Below are 17,305 nucleotides of genomic sequence, written 5' to 3' on the forward strand. Positions count from 1 at the left end.
AAAAACTTGGAAAACAAGTCAGAGAGATAACAAGAATGATGGGAACTTCTGAAAATCAGAATAAAAAATATAGCCTATAAAACTATATTGTTGGAAAACTCATAAACGAAAATTATACAGTTCTAGTAGAACCAAAGGGCAAAGTACATCACTAATGAAAACTTTAAATCTATTCAAGGCAAAGGGAAAAATCAGATTCTATTGATCATTTCCTGAAAGGGACCCCCAGGAAAGTCATAATAAAAATCCAGTTCCCACAAAAAAAGAAACAAGTTTTTTTTTTTAAATACAGTTATCAGTGTATTATAATCTGTATGTTTGGAATGGAAGGTAGGAATGAGGAAAACTAAGTTATAAGCAGAGAAGGTATCTGTTGGGCCGCAGAAATCCTGCAAACCCAGAATCTGTTCTGACAAAAAGAACTGGATTGTTTGAGTGTAGTGCCATCTAATGGATAAATGATTTAACATTTAACATTTAACATTCCTACTACAGTACCTCAATTACTTGTAAAATCCCCTTTAAAATTAAATTAAAAGACAACCTTTTAATTTTATACAGGCAATCCACATTATAACCACATAGTTTATTAAAATAAAATGAAGTAAAATCACTAAGAAACTGTTAAATTTCCCTCTTGTAAAGTGCTTTACCATGTTTTCCTTCCTTCTTCCCACTGTACATCATGGGAGAGACTTTAGTGTATAAAGGGCTTACTTGAACTTGCATAAACTACCCTAGGTACATGTATGAGGTAGTTAATCAAGTCCTTTAAAAAGTCTATTCATGACCCAGAGATATGAGCATAAAGCTCAAGGGATCAGAATATGATCTCTCTAGTACCTGAATGAAGCATATCTTCTGGGTCTATTTCTTCTAGCTTACAATTTCTCCCTTAGGGTTCCATCATTGATCAATGGATTTCTAGTAGTCAGTCATACACCTGATAATTTGAAGTAAACCTATGTGCTTAGTAAATTCCCTTAGAAAAAGGATATTTATTAATTTACTAAGAACAACTGGTTTAAAATATTTCCCCCAAAAAAATCTATGGCACTCTTTATTACCCCGGAGTTCGGGGGAAAAGAGTTTAAAGTACAATAATATTAAGATACATGTGTCAAGAATGTATGGCTGTATTTCTGATAAAGGTCTCATTTCTAAAACACAGTCATATTTGTAAGAATATAAGTCATTTCCCAATTGATAAAGGTCAAAGGGATATGAGCAAACAATTTTCAGATGAAGAAATTAAAGCCATCTATGAAAACTATTGATTAGAGAAATACAAAGCAATTCTGATACCTCTTACCTATCAAATTGACTAATATGACAGAAAAGAAAAATGATGATGTGGGAAAACTGGAACACTAATACATTGTTGTGGAGTTGTGAACTGATCCAACCATTCTGGAGGGCAATTTGAAACTATGCCTAAACTGTGCAAACCCTTTGATCTAGCAATATTACTACTAGGTCTATATTTCAGAGATCATAAAAAAGGGGAAAGGACATATAAAAATGTTTATAGCAGTTTTCTTTGTGGTGGCAAAGAACTGGAAGTTGAGGGAATATCCATCAATTGAGGAAAGGGTAGACAATTATATGTGAATGTAATAGAATACTATTGTTTTATAAGAAATGATTAGAAAATTGTTGGTGGGTTATGAAATGACCCAACTATTCTAAAGAACAATTTGGAACTATGCCCAAAGAGCTATCTAGCAATGTCACCAGTGGGTGTTTATTCCAAAAGAGATCATAAAAGTGGAAAAAGGACCCATATATACAAAAATGTTTATAGCAATGCTTTTTGTAGTGGACAGAAATTGGACATTGAATGGATGCCCATTAATTGGGGAATGGCTGAATATGAATGTAATGGAATATTATTCTATAAGAAATAATATGCAGAAAATAATATGTAGACTTTCAGAGAAATCTGGAAAAGTTACATGAACTGATGCTGAGTGAAATGAGCAGAATCAGGAGAACACTGTGCACAATAATATCAAGAGTATGTGATAATCTCCAAGATAATCCCCTATATATTTTGGATAAAAAATGACATCTGCATCCAGAAAAAGAACTATGGAGATTGAATATAAATTAACACATGCTATATTCATTTCTTTTATCTGCTTTTTTCTCCCTCCCATGGTTTTTCCCTTTTGTTCTGATTTTTCTCTCCCAACATTTTTCATAAAGAAATGTGTACTAAAAATAAAAAAAAGGAGTATATGATGATCAACTATAATGGACTTGCTTTTCTCAGCAATGTGGTGAGTCAAGACAATTCTAATAGACTAATAATCTCACATCCAGAGAAAGAATTAAGACTGAATGTGGATGGAAGCATAGTATTTTCACCTTTTTATCTGTTTGCTTTTTCTTTCTCATGCTTTCCCCTCTTTGGGTTTAATTTTTTTCTTGTACAATGTAATATGGAAATATGTTTAAAAGAACTGCACATGTTTAATTTATATTGGATTAGTTGGTGTCTGGAGGAGAGGGGTGGGGGAAGGGAGAGAGAAAAATTTGGAACAAAGTCTTATAAGTATGAATGTTAAAAACTATCTCTACATGTTTTTCCCCTTTTGTTCTGATTTTTCTTTCACAATATGACTAACATGATTATACATGTATAACCTATATCAGATTACTATTTTGGGGAGGAAGAAAGGGAAAAATGGAAATTAAAACATAAAAGTTAATAATGAAAACTAATAAAAAGAAAGAAAATAATGTGTGTGGCCAAAGGGTAAATACAATTCCTGGTTATAAAAAGCCCTTGAATTTATAATAAAATTCTTTTTCTGGTTCTAAGGGTTCCATACCTTGAAATTATATTTCCTTTGATATCTTTCTGAATCTAAGTCTTTTTGTTTGATATGCTTCTCTCTGCTATGGATTTGTTTTATACTAGTCCAGTCTATGTCAGTGGGGGAGAGGGAGTATGATACTGCCCACTTCACTCCAACCCTTCAGTATTCTCTGGTAGAGATAAGAAAGTCTGACTTTTCAAGATACTACTGAATCTAGAAGTTATTGAAGCTTTACTGCTTTGATGATGAACTGTGTTCTTCTGAACTTGTTGGCTGCATTATGCATAAGCCCAGAGATGTGTCTGATTTCTGCCACATCACAAACTATTTCCTATATAGTATTATTTCCTTTCATTCAATGACCCAAGTACTTCACTCCTCCCACAATGATTAAACATTTGTTCCACCCAATTTATACCTTTTGACTAAATCAATCAAGAAATCTGGGCAGTCATGACTTACAGTAATTGGGACAGAAACTTCCATTCTTACATTTATGTTACCAAAAATGAATACATAAACTTGACTCTGGTAAGAGTGAGTCATAGTTACCTGTTAATTTTTAAAAAATATTACTTTTATTGACTTTTGTTTTTGCATTATATTTACTTTTGAGTGTAATCCCCTCACTTATTCACTGCCCAGTAAGTTTTCCTCATAACAGAAATTTAATTAAAAAAACAGTTTAGCCAAGGCAACATATCAGTTCCATGTATATAGACCTTAGCACTGAAATGAAGAAATTGTTTTCTTAAATTTTTGAAGAAGTTTTCTTGGCTTCAAGCCTGGCCATTATGATTACAAACTCTTCAGTTCCAGTATGCTTTCCATTTCTGTTGTGGTCACTATGTATGTTGTTTTTCATTTGCTAACTTTGAATTACATCAATTCACAAATCTCTTTTCTGAATTCTTAATATTCATCTCTTCTTAAGAGTCTAATGAAATTCCATTATTTATATTACCATGATTTGTTCTTTTCCAAATACTTATTGCTACCACAAAAAAGTACTATTATGAATATTTTGGTATGTATAGGACTTTATTTTCTTTGACCTCCTTAGGCTACATGTATCCTAGTAGGATCCCAGGTCTAAGGATTTTGGTTTATTTGTTTGTTTTGGCAAAGATATTAAGTGGTTTGCCATTTTCTACTCCATTTCCAGTTCATTTTATAGATGAGGAAACCAAAGCAAGCAGGATTAAGTGACTTGGCCAGTGTCACACAGCTAGTTAAGTGTCTGAGGCTGGATTTGAACTCAGGAAGATGAATCTTTAATGGCCATTTTTTCCTGAGATGAAATAAAGAGGAGAATGAAAGAAGATGTTGAGAAAATCATAAAATACAAAATTAAAGTGCTCTGAGTCTCAATTTTTTTTTCCATGAAGGTCCTCTGCTTGTTTGTATGGAGTAAATAGTAGATTGGGTTTTGGAAAGAGATAAGCAGTGGCAGGACAAATTCAAGGGCAAAAGACAGTGGTAAAGTAGAACTTGCTAACAACAGGGTCAACATTTTAAAAATAAATGAGATGAGGGCAGGTTATATGGATCTGGGAATGAAGAAAAAATTTCCAAATGGATGCTGAGCACAAAAAATACATTTAGCAGGAGATAAAATTTAGCAGGAGTGATACAGGGTGTACAGTCATATAAAGCAGGGTGTTTTTAAATCAAGAAATCTACTGACTAAGTTTCAGAGATTGAATTTACTTCCTAATGACCAGTAAACTGAGGGACAAAGGAAAAGAGTCTTGTCAGAGCAGCAGCTATTCATTCTGTGGTCCAGAAAAATGAGCAATGAGATCAGACATATTCTCTACCTGCCCACTCTATTTTCCTTATATTTTTAGACTAGCATGAAAGTTGAGGAAAGAAGGGTTCTTCCTGCCCGAGAGCAAAAAATGGCAGTTTGTGAGAGAAGCACATGGCAAACTGCACGTTTTTGCCCAGACAGGGGTAGCTAGCTACTCTTGACAAGAACTGATGAACTATAGTTTTAGGGATGTAGTAAGGAGTCAGTAGCAGGGTTTAATCTTAAGATTCTCTTATCAGAATAATCTCTGGCCCTTTGGCAGACTACCCTATCTTAATTGAGCAGATCCCCACTAGAAATAAACAGTATATATATATATATATATATATATCCTTGACCCAGTCTCCACAACCCTTGCCTTATCATCAACAAAAGATAATTAGTTTTAACACTGGAGCTGGCCCTGGAATCATAATAAATTAGCTTTGTCATCAGCCATATAGTTCTGATATTTCTATAGTGACATATTATTCTCCATCCCTGCTGTGGCCTGACCCTATTATCTGTAGTCATGTAAAAGAGAGAAAGAGAACAGTATATATTATGGTAGGAAAATGCCAAACAAAGCAGAGATATCATATGCTGAGCTTGCAAAATGGTGCGTGTGGGTAGCTCTGTTTGTTAGACTGAGGACCTGCCACTCCCATCCTAAGCCTGGCAGCAATTCTGGATAATGAGAGACATATTAGAAACAAGCTAGAGGAGGAATAGTATATAACAAACATGCTGAGCAGGAAACCGATAGGGTTCATAGCAGTGATTCCTGAAATGAGATTATTTTTTACCTTGGAAGTTCTGGTAATCATTGCATTAAAGCTCTAGAAGACTAGTTGGTTGGCTAAGATTATATGGTAGTAAAATTAATCTTGGTTTATTTGGTTTTTTTCCCTTGGAGGCCTTGAAAGTAGGTATGTAAGTATTTCCTTAGTAAAAAAAAACAAAAACATTACAGCATATTTGATATAGGTTCTAAACTCTGGGTAGAGCGAAATGAAGATTTCGCACCATAACAGGATAAGCTAAGTTCATTTGGCTGGGAGTTTTAAAGCTATTTTTAAAAATCATTCAAGAAATGTACCCTAATCTATAATGTGGAAAAGTAATCCTTTGAGGAGGTAATTTATTCATGTTAAGTTGTAAAGAAGGTAAGAAATTAATCTGAGGGCAAAATGAGTCATTTCAATAATTGAGCCAATTTCCACACTTTTTATCCTTGTCAGGTGAGATGGCAGTAAAATGCTGGGAAATCAAGGGATGAGAAAATCAAGTCCCATTTGGGTGATTATGTGCTCTAGTGAGTGAATTGGGGCTGCACAAAGCTCAGCTGCCACCTGGTGGCTTACCCAGGTTTGGCACTTGCAGTCCTGCCTCCTATAAATATTTCTGTTAACCAGTTTCTGTTAACTGGTCCTGTGAAATACAGTGGACCATGGGTTTCACATGCAATGTATACCTCGTTTATAACCATATCTGTGATTGCCATGTTATTAACTCGTGCTATAAGAACTGTGTTTATACATGCTTGTATCATTAACCCTGTCATATAATATCATACTTCAGGACTGCATAGATGTGTGTACTTGCTCTGTGGTAAAATAATGTGGTTGCATGTGCTTTGGATTTATGTGCTAGATATTTTCTTTCCACGTGTATGCATGATTACAGAAGGTAATTCCAATGTGAATTCTATGTGCTAGATACCTACCTGTATGGGTACTGGTATCTGGGATAATTAGCTGTGATTGTTATATATTCATTTATGTATATCACTGCTGTTCTGCTGTGTCCAAATCTTCATGACCCTGTGGACCATAACATGCCAATCTTGTCAATGGGGTTTTCTTGGAAAAGATATGGAATGCTTTGCCTCTTTTTTCTCCAATGGATTAAGGCTAACAGATTAAGTAATTTGCCTAGGATCACAGTGTTACAACTTGGGCTTTCCTAACTTTTGACTAGTGCTCTATCCACTGAGTCCTCCTAGCTTCCTCCATTTCTGTATGGATACACTTAAAATTCATCCTTACAAATGTCCTGTTGTATCCCATATAATTTATATTAAATGCCTATTTTTTTTTTTTTTACTCTTGAAGGATAAGATAAACATTCATAACTTCTGGTTAATAATTGAAAAATCTCCACATCTGAATCTCAGCATCTAATATGCAAATCACAAAAGGAAATTTTAAGGATAATAGATTAGCACAGCAGCAGTTAAATTCTTGTTATCTATATTCTCTTTCATGAGGCAGGTAGGTAGACCTGAGTTCAATCCACCTCACATAGTTATTCAGAATAGCTGTGACCCCAGATTTCTCTAAATGGTGTTTCCCAATGACACAGGAGTAGAATATTTCATTTGTCCCCTCTGACCAAAAGACTTATTTGTGTCTGAGGCAGGGGAACTAAAACTGGATCAGTCAGCTACTTGGAAAAAGGAAAGAAGATGGAACTTAAACAGGATAGGTCATGAGCAAGCAAACTCAGATCCTATCCCTTTTAACCTGGGAGGTTAAAAGTGTGAAAATTGTCTCAATTATTGAAATGATTCATTTTGCCTTCAGGAGTAAGATCATTAATAATCACTCTCCAGTACAATCTGGTGCCTGAGTTGATAGGTAGAACTTTGTTTTTATTCTGCTGAATCAGAGCAATCAGTATGGTGTGCAGCCCAAAGCTGCAGCTCGATCCCCAGACCATTTCAATGAACTACTCTGCTCTTCTCCTGCATAGAGACAGAGACAGACTGACAGAGGGACACAGAGAGAGAAGGGGAGGAGAGGAAGAGTTTATGAGAAACAACAGAATTCCTGGCCTTCTACTCCCATGGTCATGGAAGTGGGGCAGGGAGTAGGAATATATGAAAAACTGGATGGGGGTGGAGAACCTTGACCTCGGAAAGCAATTGCTGCATTTTTCATATTATTTGTTTTGCTTTGTAATCTAATTAAAAGTAATTTTCAGTACCTTAAAGACTTTCAAGTGGATGAAGTTTTCGCCAAAAGAAACAGAAACCACTAAGACATAAGGAGTATGGAAGACAGTGCTGAGGAAACTAAACATGCCCACCTACAACCACCACCATCTGTTAAAATAAACAGTTAATTTTTCATAGACGACCTTGAAAGAAGATTGCTTCTACATTTTTCAATCATAAGATAAACATTCATAACTTCTGGCTTGTTAAAAACTGAAAAATCTCCAAATCTGAATCTCAACATCTAATGTGCAAATCACAAAAGGAAATTTTAAGTTTAAGGATAATAGGTTAGCACAGCAGCAGTTAAATTCTTGTTACCTATATTCTCTTTCATGAGGGAGCTAGGTAAACCTGAGTTCAATTCACCTCACATATTTATTAACTGGATGACTCTAGGCAAGTCATTTAACCTGTCTGACTCAGTTTCCTCAACTGCCTCCCAGAGTTGTGAAGATCAATTAAGAGAATATTATAAAACACTTAGCATAGTGCCTGGCATATAACTGGTCCTTAAATGCTTATTTCCTTCTCTTGCATCAAGTTTTGAAATTATTAAGAATTATGCTGATTATCCATGGACTAGACCACATCAAGGTTTCTGACTTGATGAATTCCACATCCCAAGATATAACCCAAACCAATGGGTACTTATTAAATATTTTCTATGCTAAAGCTACTGTGCTACATGACAATAACACACAAAATGGAAAAAAGTCCTCCCCTTTAAGGAGCTTAAATTCTGTGGGGAGTATACATATGTACACAGTTGTAAGCACATGCTACTTTGAGGGAAATTGAATTAGTACAAATGATTCAGGGGAATTAGGACTTTCCTGAACATACAGTACATAAAATGTGCTTTTAAGTATTTCTATAAGGCAAAAGGAAGAAAGGAATACATTCTAGGGTATGAGAGGACAACCTCCACAAGGACAGGGAGCAGCAAAAAAGATAGTTCTGGGCTAATTCTGGGGAAATAAGTTGGAGTCTATCCTTGAAGAACTTTCAATGCCAAGTTGAGGAATCTGGATTGTTTTTATTTCTTGAGGCCACAGGGAGCCCCTTGGTTTCTTGAGCACGAAAGTGGCACAGTCAGACATACTTTGGGGAGTGTGCAGAAAACCAGATGGAGAGGGGAGAGAAGTCACACCCTTTAGAGGCTACTGAAAGAGTCCAGGTGAGAGGCCATAAGGACCTGCATGATAGCAGTGGCTGTCTGAGTAAATAAAACAAGAGATTCCCAAAGGGAAGTAGAAGCACAAGACTTGAAAACTGAACAAGGGTGAAGCAGGAGTTAAGGATTCTTGAGATTGTGAATACTGATGACTTTCAAAAAGATGTTTGGCAGACTCAAAAAAAAAAAAAAGACATTTGAAGGAGTAGCAGCTTTGAGCAAGAAGACAATTCCATTTTGGACATGCTAAGTTTAAGGAGCTTACAGGGCACCATAGAGATGTCCAACAGGTATTTGGTGAGAGGTTAGGAGACTGAGCTGGATATATACATCTGGGAGATCACCAAAAAAGAGGGTACATCGAGAGAAGAGAAGAGTCAGAGCAGAGCTATCTCCATGTATGGGGGCACATGGATTATTCATGGTTAGGGGTTAGGACACTGAAGATGCATCCAATCAAGGAAACTGAAAAGGTAAATGTATATTTTCTGATTCTTGTTTTTTTTTACTTAACTTCCTAACACTGATAGTATTCGTAAGTAGTAGGTAATCAGAAATCTAGATAAATTTTTTTATTCACTTGCATATCGTTTTCAAAAGATTCTTTTTTATTATGATCAAATATATGCAAAAAAATAAAGAGAGTTCAATGACTAGAAATATATCTGGGCCAAGTGCATGAAAAAGAAAAATGGTAAAGTAATAGATAATGCTTTTGAAAAAGCTTCTCTGTTTGAGAAACAAAAATGGAAACTTATTTTAGAGTTATTTTAAATGTTACTCTTTTGTACAAAATAATCTTCTTCTTAGAGGGACTAAAGAAACAATCAATAGTCCTAAAACTGGAAACTCCTAAATTTGCTTGAATTAACAAGTCACTATGATAGTGCTATAATAAAGAAAAAAGAAAAAAATCACATGCTGGACTATTCAAAAAGAACCATAAAAGTTCTTGTCACCCAAAATACAAATATAAGTAGATTTCACTATTTATCGTGGAAAATTATTTGTGGTAAAAAGAAAACCAGTTTCTCTAACATTTAGTTTAACTGACATTTTACACCACAGATAAATGAGTCATACTATTAGATATATCCATCTTGATGCTGGATGCAGTCTGAAGAAAGTTTTATTGGTTGCACTGAAACGAATCAGAAAAATAGGTACAACCACCAAAATAATGAGTACGCTAATTTCAAAAGTACTCATATAAAAAGAGCTAAAGAACAAGCCTATGACAATGCATTTAAAATATTTTTTGGAATTTAAAATAGTGTTAGGCAGTTATTTTAATTTCATACACATTATTATTCATTGAGTTTCTATAAGTCCAGTAATGATCTCTTTTGATAGACTAGATAAAAAGATCTATATGTTTTTTAAATAGCCCTTTTAGTAAATAGAATATGTTGATTTTAATCTTGAAAATAACCTTGAAAAGACAACTGATAAACGAAAACTGTTGGGAAGTAATATCTTAAGTACTTTGTAAAGACAAACTAAATCCACAGAATTCTGGATTGTGTAAATATCAAATGTTCCACTATCATTGTTGGAAAATCACTGTTACTATGACATATATATATAAATTAAGTATACTTTTTCACATAATTTTCATGGTTGATATTCTTAGCCATATGGATAAAATAGCCAAAGCCTTGCAAAATAAAAATATAACTTGTGTTTCAAGAGAGTAGAATGACACATGGGTCCCCTTCCCCCCCCCCAAAAAAAGAGAGAAAATCCATTAGACTATACTTCAAAACATTTAGATAATGGTTTAAAATATGGATGTCTATTCAGAGTTCTATGTTGTAAACAGAAAGTCTATGAGTCACAGGAAAAAATATATCATCTTTTAGTCCAATAGTTCTATATAAGGCTAAAATTAGTAAGATATATAGGATTCAATTTTGTTTCAATTTGATTAATGGTATAACAAATAAAATGAAATTACCACTAATTGTAAATTTCTTTTGAGAAGCAAATTTTTCTCAATGAATTTAACTGATTTATGAGCCAAGATAATGCAAATGACCAAAAAAAAAAAAAAAAAAAAAAAAGGCAGCTCTTTTATCAGCAAGCTTTAAACATCAGGCACTAGTAATCCTCCAATTCTGAAGTCAGTAACATTAGACCTACTGAAATACATGGATATGAACTCACTGAATCTTATACAAGCCTAGAAACAGCAATGAGGATACTTTTAACCTTACCTGCAACTGTAGCATCATGTGAGATATCTTTCAGTAAACTGAAATTAATAAAAACATACTTAAGATCTTCTCTTGCTCAAGAAAATTAATCTAATATGGCCACACTCAATAAAAAAACAAATTACAAACAAAATCAATTTAAACTAAGTAAGTTTTGCTACAAGTAAAATTTGAAGAGTTAAATTGTGAGAAATGAAACTTTTTTTCCTTTTGTTACTGGAATTTTGTATGTTCTTTGTAATGTGACTTTTTTTTTAACTCAAGAAATAGAAATGATATATAGGAGCCACACTGGTTAAATACAATTCAGAGGTATCGAAATAGGGAAGGAAATTACAGAATCTTCTGTTACTTTTAATACTTTTTCTCTAAAATAATTTGTTAGTTTGTTTAGCAGTTCCAAATTGTAATTTTGACTTGAATCAGTACTAGTGATTTTTTTGTTCTTGTTTAAGTTGACTTTTTGTTGATTGTATGCATTCAATTTAATACTGTCCACATGTAAGCACAAATTAATTATGTAACTGATAATTGTATATTTTATCTTAGTTGCTTTTTGTACAATTTTTACAACACAAATTACAAAGCTGGTTTGAAGACTCTCTTTCGTGTATATTAGTTCCCGGGGGCACTAAAATTCTTCCTAAAGCTCAGGCTATATAAGGAAGAGTGAACCTAATTATCTCACCCCCCAAAACACAAAAGGGATTTCAGGATTTAGAAAAAAGGGCTCCTTTGGTAAAAAGAGTATGAGATGGAGGCTTTACATGAAACTGCTGCTTTTTTATTTTACTCACTGCTAAAACCCTCTTAAATATATTTTTCTTTGTTACTATTGCTTCTTTTAATTTTATCCCTTCTATACAGGATTTGGAATCAAGAGAGTTCTGAGTTCGAATCCCTTTGATATTCATTCTTGTGTGACAATGGGTTTTATGTCTCACTTTCTTCATCAGAAAGTGAAAATAATATTTCTTTTTAACTCTTAGGTTATGGGAGAGCTAATTCATACACAGTGCATTGTAAACCATAAAGTGCTATGTTGTCAGTTATAATTATTAAATTTTTGAACTAAAATTTATTATAGATCCTTAGTTCCTGAGTCTTCCTGAGTCCCTGTCTTTACCCTGGGAAAAAAGTGGGATCTGGTAGGGAGAGCTGGAACAGAATCTGAGATGAATGTATTCAAGTTTGCCCTCTAATACAATTAGAACTTTTTTTTAAACTTGCCTCAGTTTATTTTTTCTGAATGGCAAGATGACAATGTATGAAAAATGCTTTGAGCTCCCCTAAATGATAAGAGCTAATATTTATAAAGTGCTGAAAGGTTGGCAAAGCTCTTAAGGTAAATTATCATAGGCAGTCTTCATAGTAACCCTGTGAGGAAGGTGTTAACTCTATTTTAATGATGAAAATGAAGCTCAGAGAAGTTAAAGTGATTTGCCCACGATTAATCAATAAGTATTTATTCAGTACCTACTATGTGCCAGATCTCATGCTAAGCACTTGCCAGAGGCAGTAGTTGAACCCAGGACTTTCTTGACTCCAAATCCAGCACTCTTCCCAGCTATCATGATGGTTCCAGAATCAATCCTGTAATTACTCTGATTTTTCGGGCAAAGGTAATTTTAAAAAGGACATGTCCCTCTGCCCACCTTACCAGGCCCTGAAGACTGCTGCATCTGTGCTGTCCACCAAGACATAATTGAGTCTCTGTATAAAAAGGAAGAAAAAATACAAAATGACCTTTGAGGTCACCCTTCTCTATTTTTGGTGGCTTTTCCCTCACCATCCCACCATCTCAGAAACAAAACCAGAAATTCCAAAGAATATCATTTCTTTTCATATTTTTAAAAAATGCTAAAATATGCCTACTGCCTATACTATTTAATGCCTCAGTAATCCTCCTAATTTTTCTTTTCTGCCCCATTCCCTCAATTCAGGGTTTGTCAATTTTCAAATAGATTAAATAAATTCCTCTTCTGCTAAGCTGGGGGCAAGAGATTCTTTCTGTTATCTGACTCTTTTATTATCCCTCCCCCAGTTCCACCCATTGAAAAAGTACAAAGAAGGAATAATCCATAGCCCACTCAACAAATAGTCAAATCCTCTGAAGTAGTCCAACTCTACCTCAGTCCTTTAGTCTTCCCCTTTCTGTTCACAATTCTCATTAACCACCGCTTCCCTTTCCAATCTGGAATCTCTCTGTAATTTTAAAAATAGACTCTTCCAGCTACAAATATTAACAAGCTTCAGAGCAATTGTTCTCAGGTCTCATAGGGTCTGGGGAATGAAATCCAGCACCTTCCAACACATATGATCCTATCCTTGTTCATAGCCCTGTAACAATAAAAAATAGCTTATTTTAAATGCTTACAATGACATTTACAAAATGTTACAAGACATTTTACATTCATTATCCCATTTCATTTGCACACCACCACCACCACCACCATGAGATCGAAAATACATTATTTCCATTCCACAAAAAAGGAAAGTTAAGCTAGTGATCTGCCCATGGCCACAGAACTAATCAGTGGCAGAACTCAAGCTTGCTTATTGACCCCAGATTCAATGCTCTTTCTGCTTCACCACATTGCTTCCTTTACAAAGACATAATGATTACTGTACCAATTTCTTTGTGAGAAATGACTGAAATAATCAGATTAATAATAATAACTCTCTCTTAAATTAGTCCTACTTAAAAGTTAATTAAAATTGTCCTCTAATTCTGTCAAGATTCTTTGTCTTATGAGTTAAGTTTAGAAATCCAGTCCTCTTGTCAATCACTGTTTTATTCTTATATCAAGAAAATCTGCTACTCTTGAAGAATATACATGCAAACTAGGGAGTCTGGTCTAAATTTCTTATACTACCAAGCTATTCTCCAAGAATTTCTAGTTTGTTATTTAAGCAAGTCTGGGACACTAACTTGGCAAATAGACTCAAATAATGGATACTGCTTACTCATAGGAGGGAAGGAGACTAGGTTATTCCTAGCCCCTCATTTCTAATTTTTCAACCAATCATATTGTTCCCCCTGCCTCAGTTCTGTAACCAATAATAACCCATCATAGTGCCTTTGCCATCTATGATATTGAGCTCTTTTAACTAATCAGAACTTGATTCCAAAGCCAGAATCAGAATCCTGGCTACAAAGTCCTGGTCTTTGTTCTGGTTTTCCTTAAAAAGGGTAGCTATTCCCTACTTTAGGGTCTTAAGCTTTGCTGAGTAACTTAAGAACCTATTTAGTGGTAAGTTCACATCTTATTAATAAATTGATTATGCTAGGACTTTGTGTCTCAGTTTATCTATTTTGACCTTCACACTAAGGAATAAGGAAAGGGAAGCTCTTAAGATACAATTTTAATGAAGAAAAATAGAATTTATTCTAAGGAGACTGATGTAGATACACAGGGATCTCACCAAACCAACTATACACAGAAGATGGAAGTCCTGGCAACAGGAAGAATATAAGAAAATGACACAGTTACTACTTTGAAAACATAGGCACGATTATTAAAACTCAAAATGTGCTGGAAGCTAAAGACAATAAAAATAATATGGGGAGGGGGTGAATGAGATCAAAGGAGGGAATAGGTGGGATTATGACAATCGAAAAAACAAAGCCTCTTCTGCCCTAAATAATGACCTTTGTGTTGGTAAAGTCATCTACATCACTGAAAATCCCTAGCAAGATGATATCCAAGATAAGACAGTAAAAGATCATCTAGTATGCCCTTTGTGAACTTATTTACATCTGACTCTACAGAATGCAGGGTAAAGAACTGGCAGATGTGATTTGATTCACTATCAATATCTAGATCACAAAAAATAGGAGGAATACTATAAGTCTGGAGAAGAGCAAATTGTCTAGAATGGGAAAAAAAATGTCATTACAAAGAGAAAGCATGGTTTCATCAAGTATATATCATTTCCTTTTTTGGACAGGCTTCCTAAACTGATAGACAAGGAGAATGCTATAGATACCTAGATTTTTTCTTATCTCTTACTGAGATAGATTGTGGAAATAGAGAAGCATAAACTAGTTGATAATACAGTATTGCAATACAGGAGCCACCTGCCAGTGACTGCTGGAGATCTAATTCAGACCTGTAGAATGGATCTCTTCATGGGAGAGGATGTGATGATGATGATGATACAAGGAGATTGAGAGGCAGTTGCTGTTGTCTGACCTCTCTCCTATTACCTCTTAACCTTCAATTTATTTCATTCCCAATCCACAAGGAACATTTGAATCAGTAAAGGCTGCTTTGCAACTCCTTCAAGTGTTATGATCCACAGCTGTGGAGGCTCTAGGAGAATTGACCTGCCGCTTCACTTAGGCATGGTCTTTAACAATACAATTAATTTAGAAAATTGATACAATCAAAGAATAGTTGTAATGGCTTAATGTTAACATGGTAGGATGTTTCCAGTGATTTATACTTGGTCAGCAAAAAAATCTTGTTAAGTTAGAGAAAGCATAATGTAGTAGTATCAGATTAAAATGTAATTGGGAAATGTTTAACAAAAAATGAAAACACAATTTTGTTAACTTGTGATATTCTAAGTAAAAATGTAGCCCGCAGAACATTTCTATTTGGAGAGTCTGACACCATTGGCCTAGAGCACCGAGTTGAATTTAAAAAGATGATATTCAAGTGGGAAAAAATGTGATGATGTCTTATACTTGAGTACAAAAGAGTAATTTTATAAGAACGACATGGGGGTAGGCAGGGTGGAAAACATTTTGAAAAGGATTTGGGGGTTTTAGTGGATTATAGACTAAATTAATTAGTAGTAAATTGCTTCAGACAAAAACGCTAATACTGTTCTGTTGATGTAGTGGTTCTCTGGAGTAGTTAACACACTCTACATAAAATAAGAGATTTACAGCTTCCAAGAATAAGGGAATAGAATACATATTGGAACTATCACTCGCCTCATACTTCATTTGGAATGTTATGATCAGATCTAGAAAGTATAGTCTAGGATGGATTTTAATGAAATAAAATATCCAGATGAAACCAAAATAATGGAAGGCCTTGAGTCTGTTATATGGTGATCAATTAAGGTTTTAGGGATATTTAGCCTGGAGAAGAGAAGACTCACAGACAAGAATTTGAAAATCTGTGATATGGAAATGGATTTAGACTTGATCTCTTTGAATCTAGAAGCCTGAATAATAGATGGAACTTCCTAACAATGAGAGTTGTTCAAGTGGACAAACTGCTTCCCCAGTCACTAAAGATAATCGAGGGATGAATACTGGATTCTCATAATACTAGATGAAAATTTATCAGGTATATTATGCTAAGGATTTCCTTCAGGTATAAATCGGACTGGATGGTTGCTATGATCCCTTCCAACTACAATGCTGTTTCCTACTCCACATAAAAGCTATAAGAACCCAGATGTTGCAATCTGTGTTAAACACTCCAGAGAACCATAACATCATATAACCAGCAAATATTTGTTGAATAGCATACCCAATAAAAGAAATTTATTGACTCAGAATAATTGGCCCCTTAATTCTATCTAGGTAACTCAATTTCAAGTATTACATAATGCATGATGCCTTCCCCACGAGGAAGATAAAAATATAACCCCTTCCTCTGACTAATCATAGTTTTTATATCACGCATAAGCATGAATTATACTGGCTTTTTGTAGTGCAATTGTTTAAATGTCCTATTTTCTATTTGGGACACTAAGTAGAACCCTAACTTACTGAGTTTTGTATCCTCTTAGCATCTAGTAGGTACTGATAAAATGTGCACTGAAAAGGGAGAATTCAAACCCACAACAGAACATAACAGACTAGGCCACTTAGGACAGTTAATTCTCTGTGGTGAGAGATAAGAGCCATTCACTTAGAATTACCAAAAACATTTCCTGGTTTCTTCCTTGCAAGATGGCTCAGCAGAAGCAAAGGTTTAGCATTAATGGCCTTTTTTATTTCATAGGTCACATAGAGACAACCCTTGGAGAAGGGGAGGTAAGACATGGAGTGTTTTCCCTCTATAAGATCTCTATGGGAGAACTGTGAGAGTTTTAGGCTTTTGCCCCACCTTTAGTCTGAGAAACAGAACATTCTGCTTTGACTTAAAACTGAGAAAGAAATCACTTAAGAACAGTGATGCTTAAAAAAAAATGGTATTTGCTAGAAAGGAAATGGGGTCTGGGAAGAATAAGGTTATTTTCTTGAGTATTGAGTGTTAAAACAGTTCAGAAAATCAGCAGTGAGATAAACTATAGAGTCCAGGTTTTTTCTTTTGTCATTACTACTACTGA

At 34.6% G+C, this 17,305-nt stretch overlaps 1 protein-coding gene across 6 annotated transcripts in view; it reads right to left on the bottom strand.

The window, feature by feature from the left end:
• The window catches only part of PHF7 (PHD finger protein 7), a 31,105-nt gene that overhangs the window by 11,715 nt on the left and 2,085 nt on the right, over positions 1–17,305 (bottom strand). For 5 of the 6 annotated variants that reach the window (XM_031958033.1, XM_031958060.1, XM_031958046.1 and 2 more), the window contains exons 2-3: positions 13,139–13,348; positions 12,669–12,721 (exon numbers count right to left, since the gene is read on the bottom strand). In XM_031958033.1, coding sequence (XP_031813893.1) covers positions 12,669–12,721; positions 13,139–13,179 — 94 coding nt within the window. In that variant the 5' untranslated portion in view covers positions 13,180–13,348. Of the gene's footprint in view, positions 1–11,008; positions 11,047–12,668; positions 12,722–13,138; positions 13,349–17,305 lie in introns of all 6 variants that reach the window. The other variant, XM_031958053.1, reaches the window with a different exon arrangement.

The sequence above is a fragment of the Sarcophilus harrisii genome, chromosome 1 (genome assembly GCF_902635505.1).
Source record: "Sarcophilus harrisii chromosome 1, mSarHar1.11, whole genome shotgun sequence".
Classification (NCBI taxonomy): domain Eukaryota; kingdom Metazoa; phylum Chordata; class Mammalia; order Dasyuromorphia; family Dasyuridae; genus Sarcophilus; species Sarcophilus harrisii.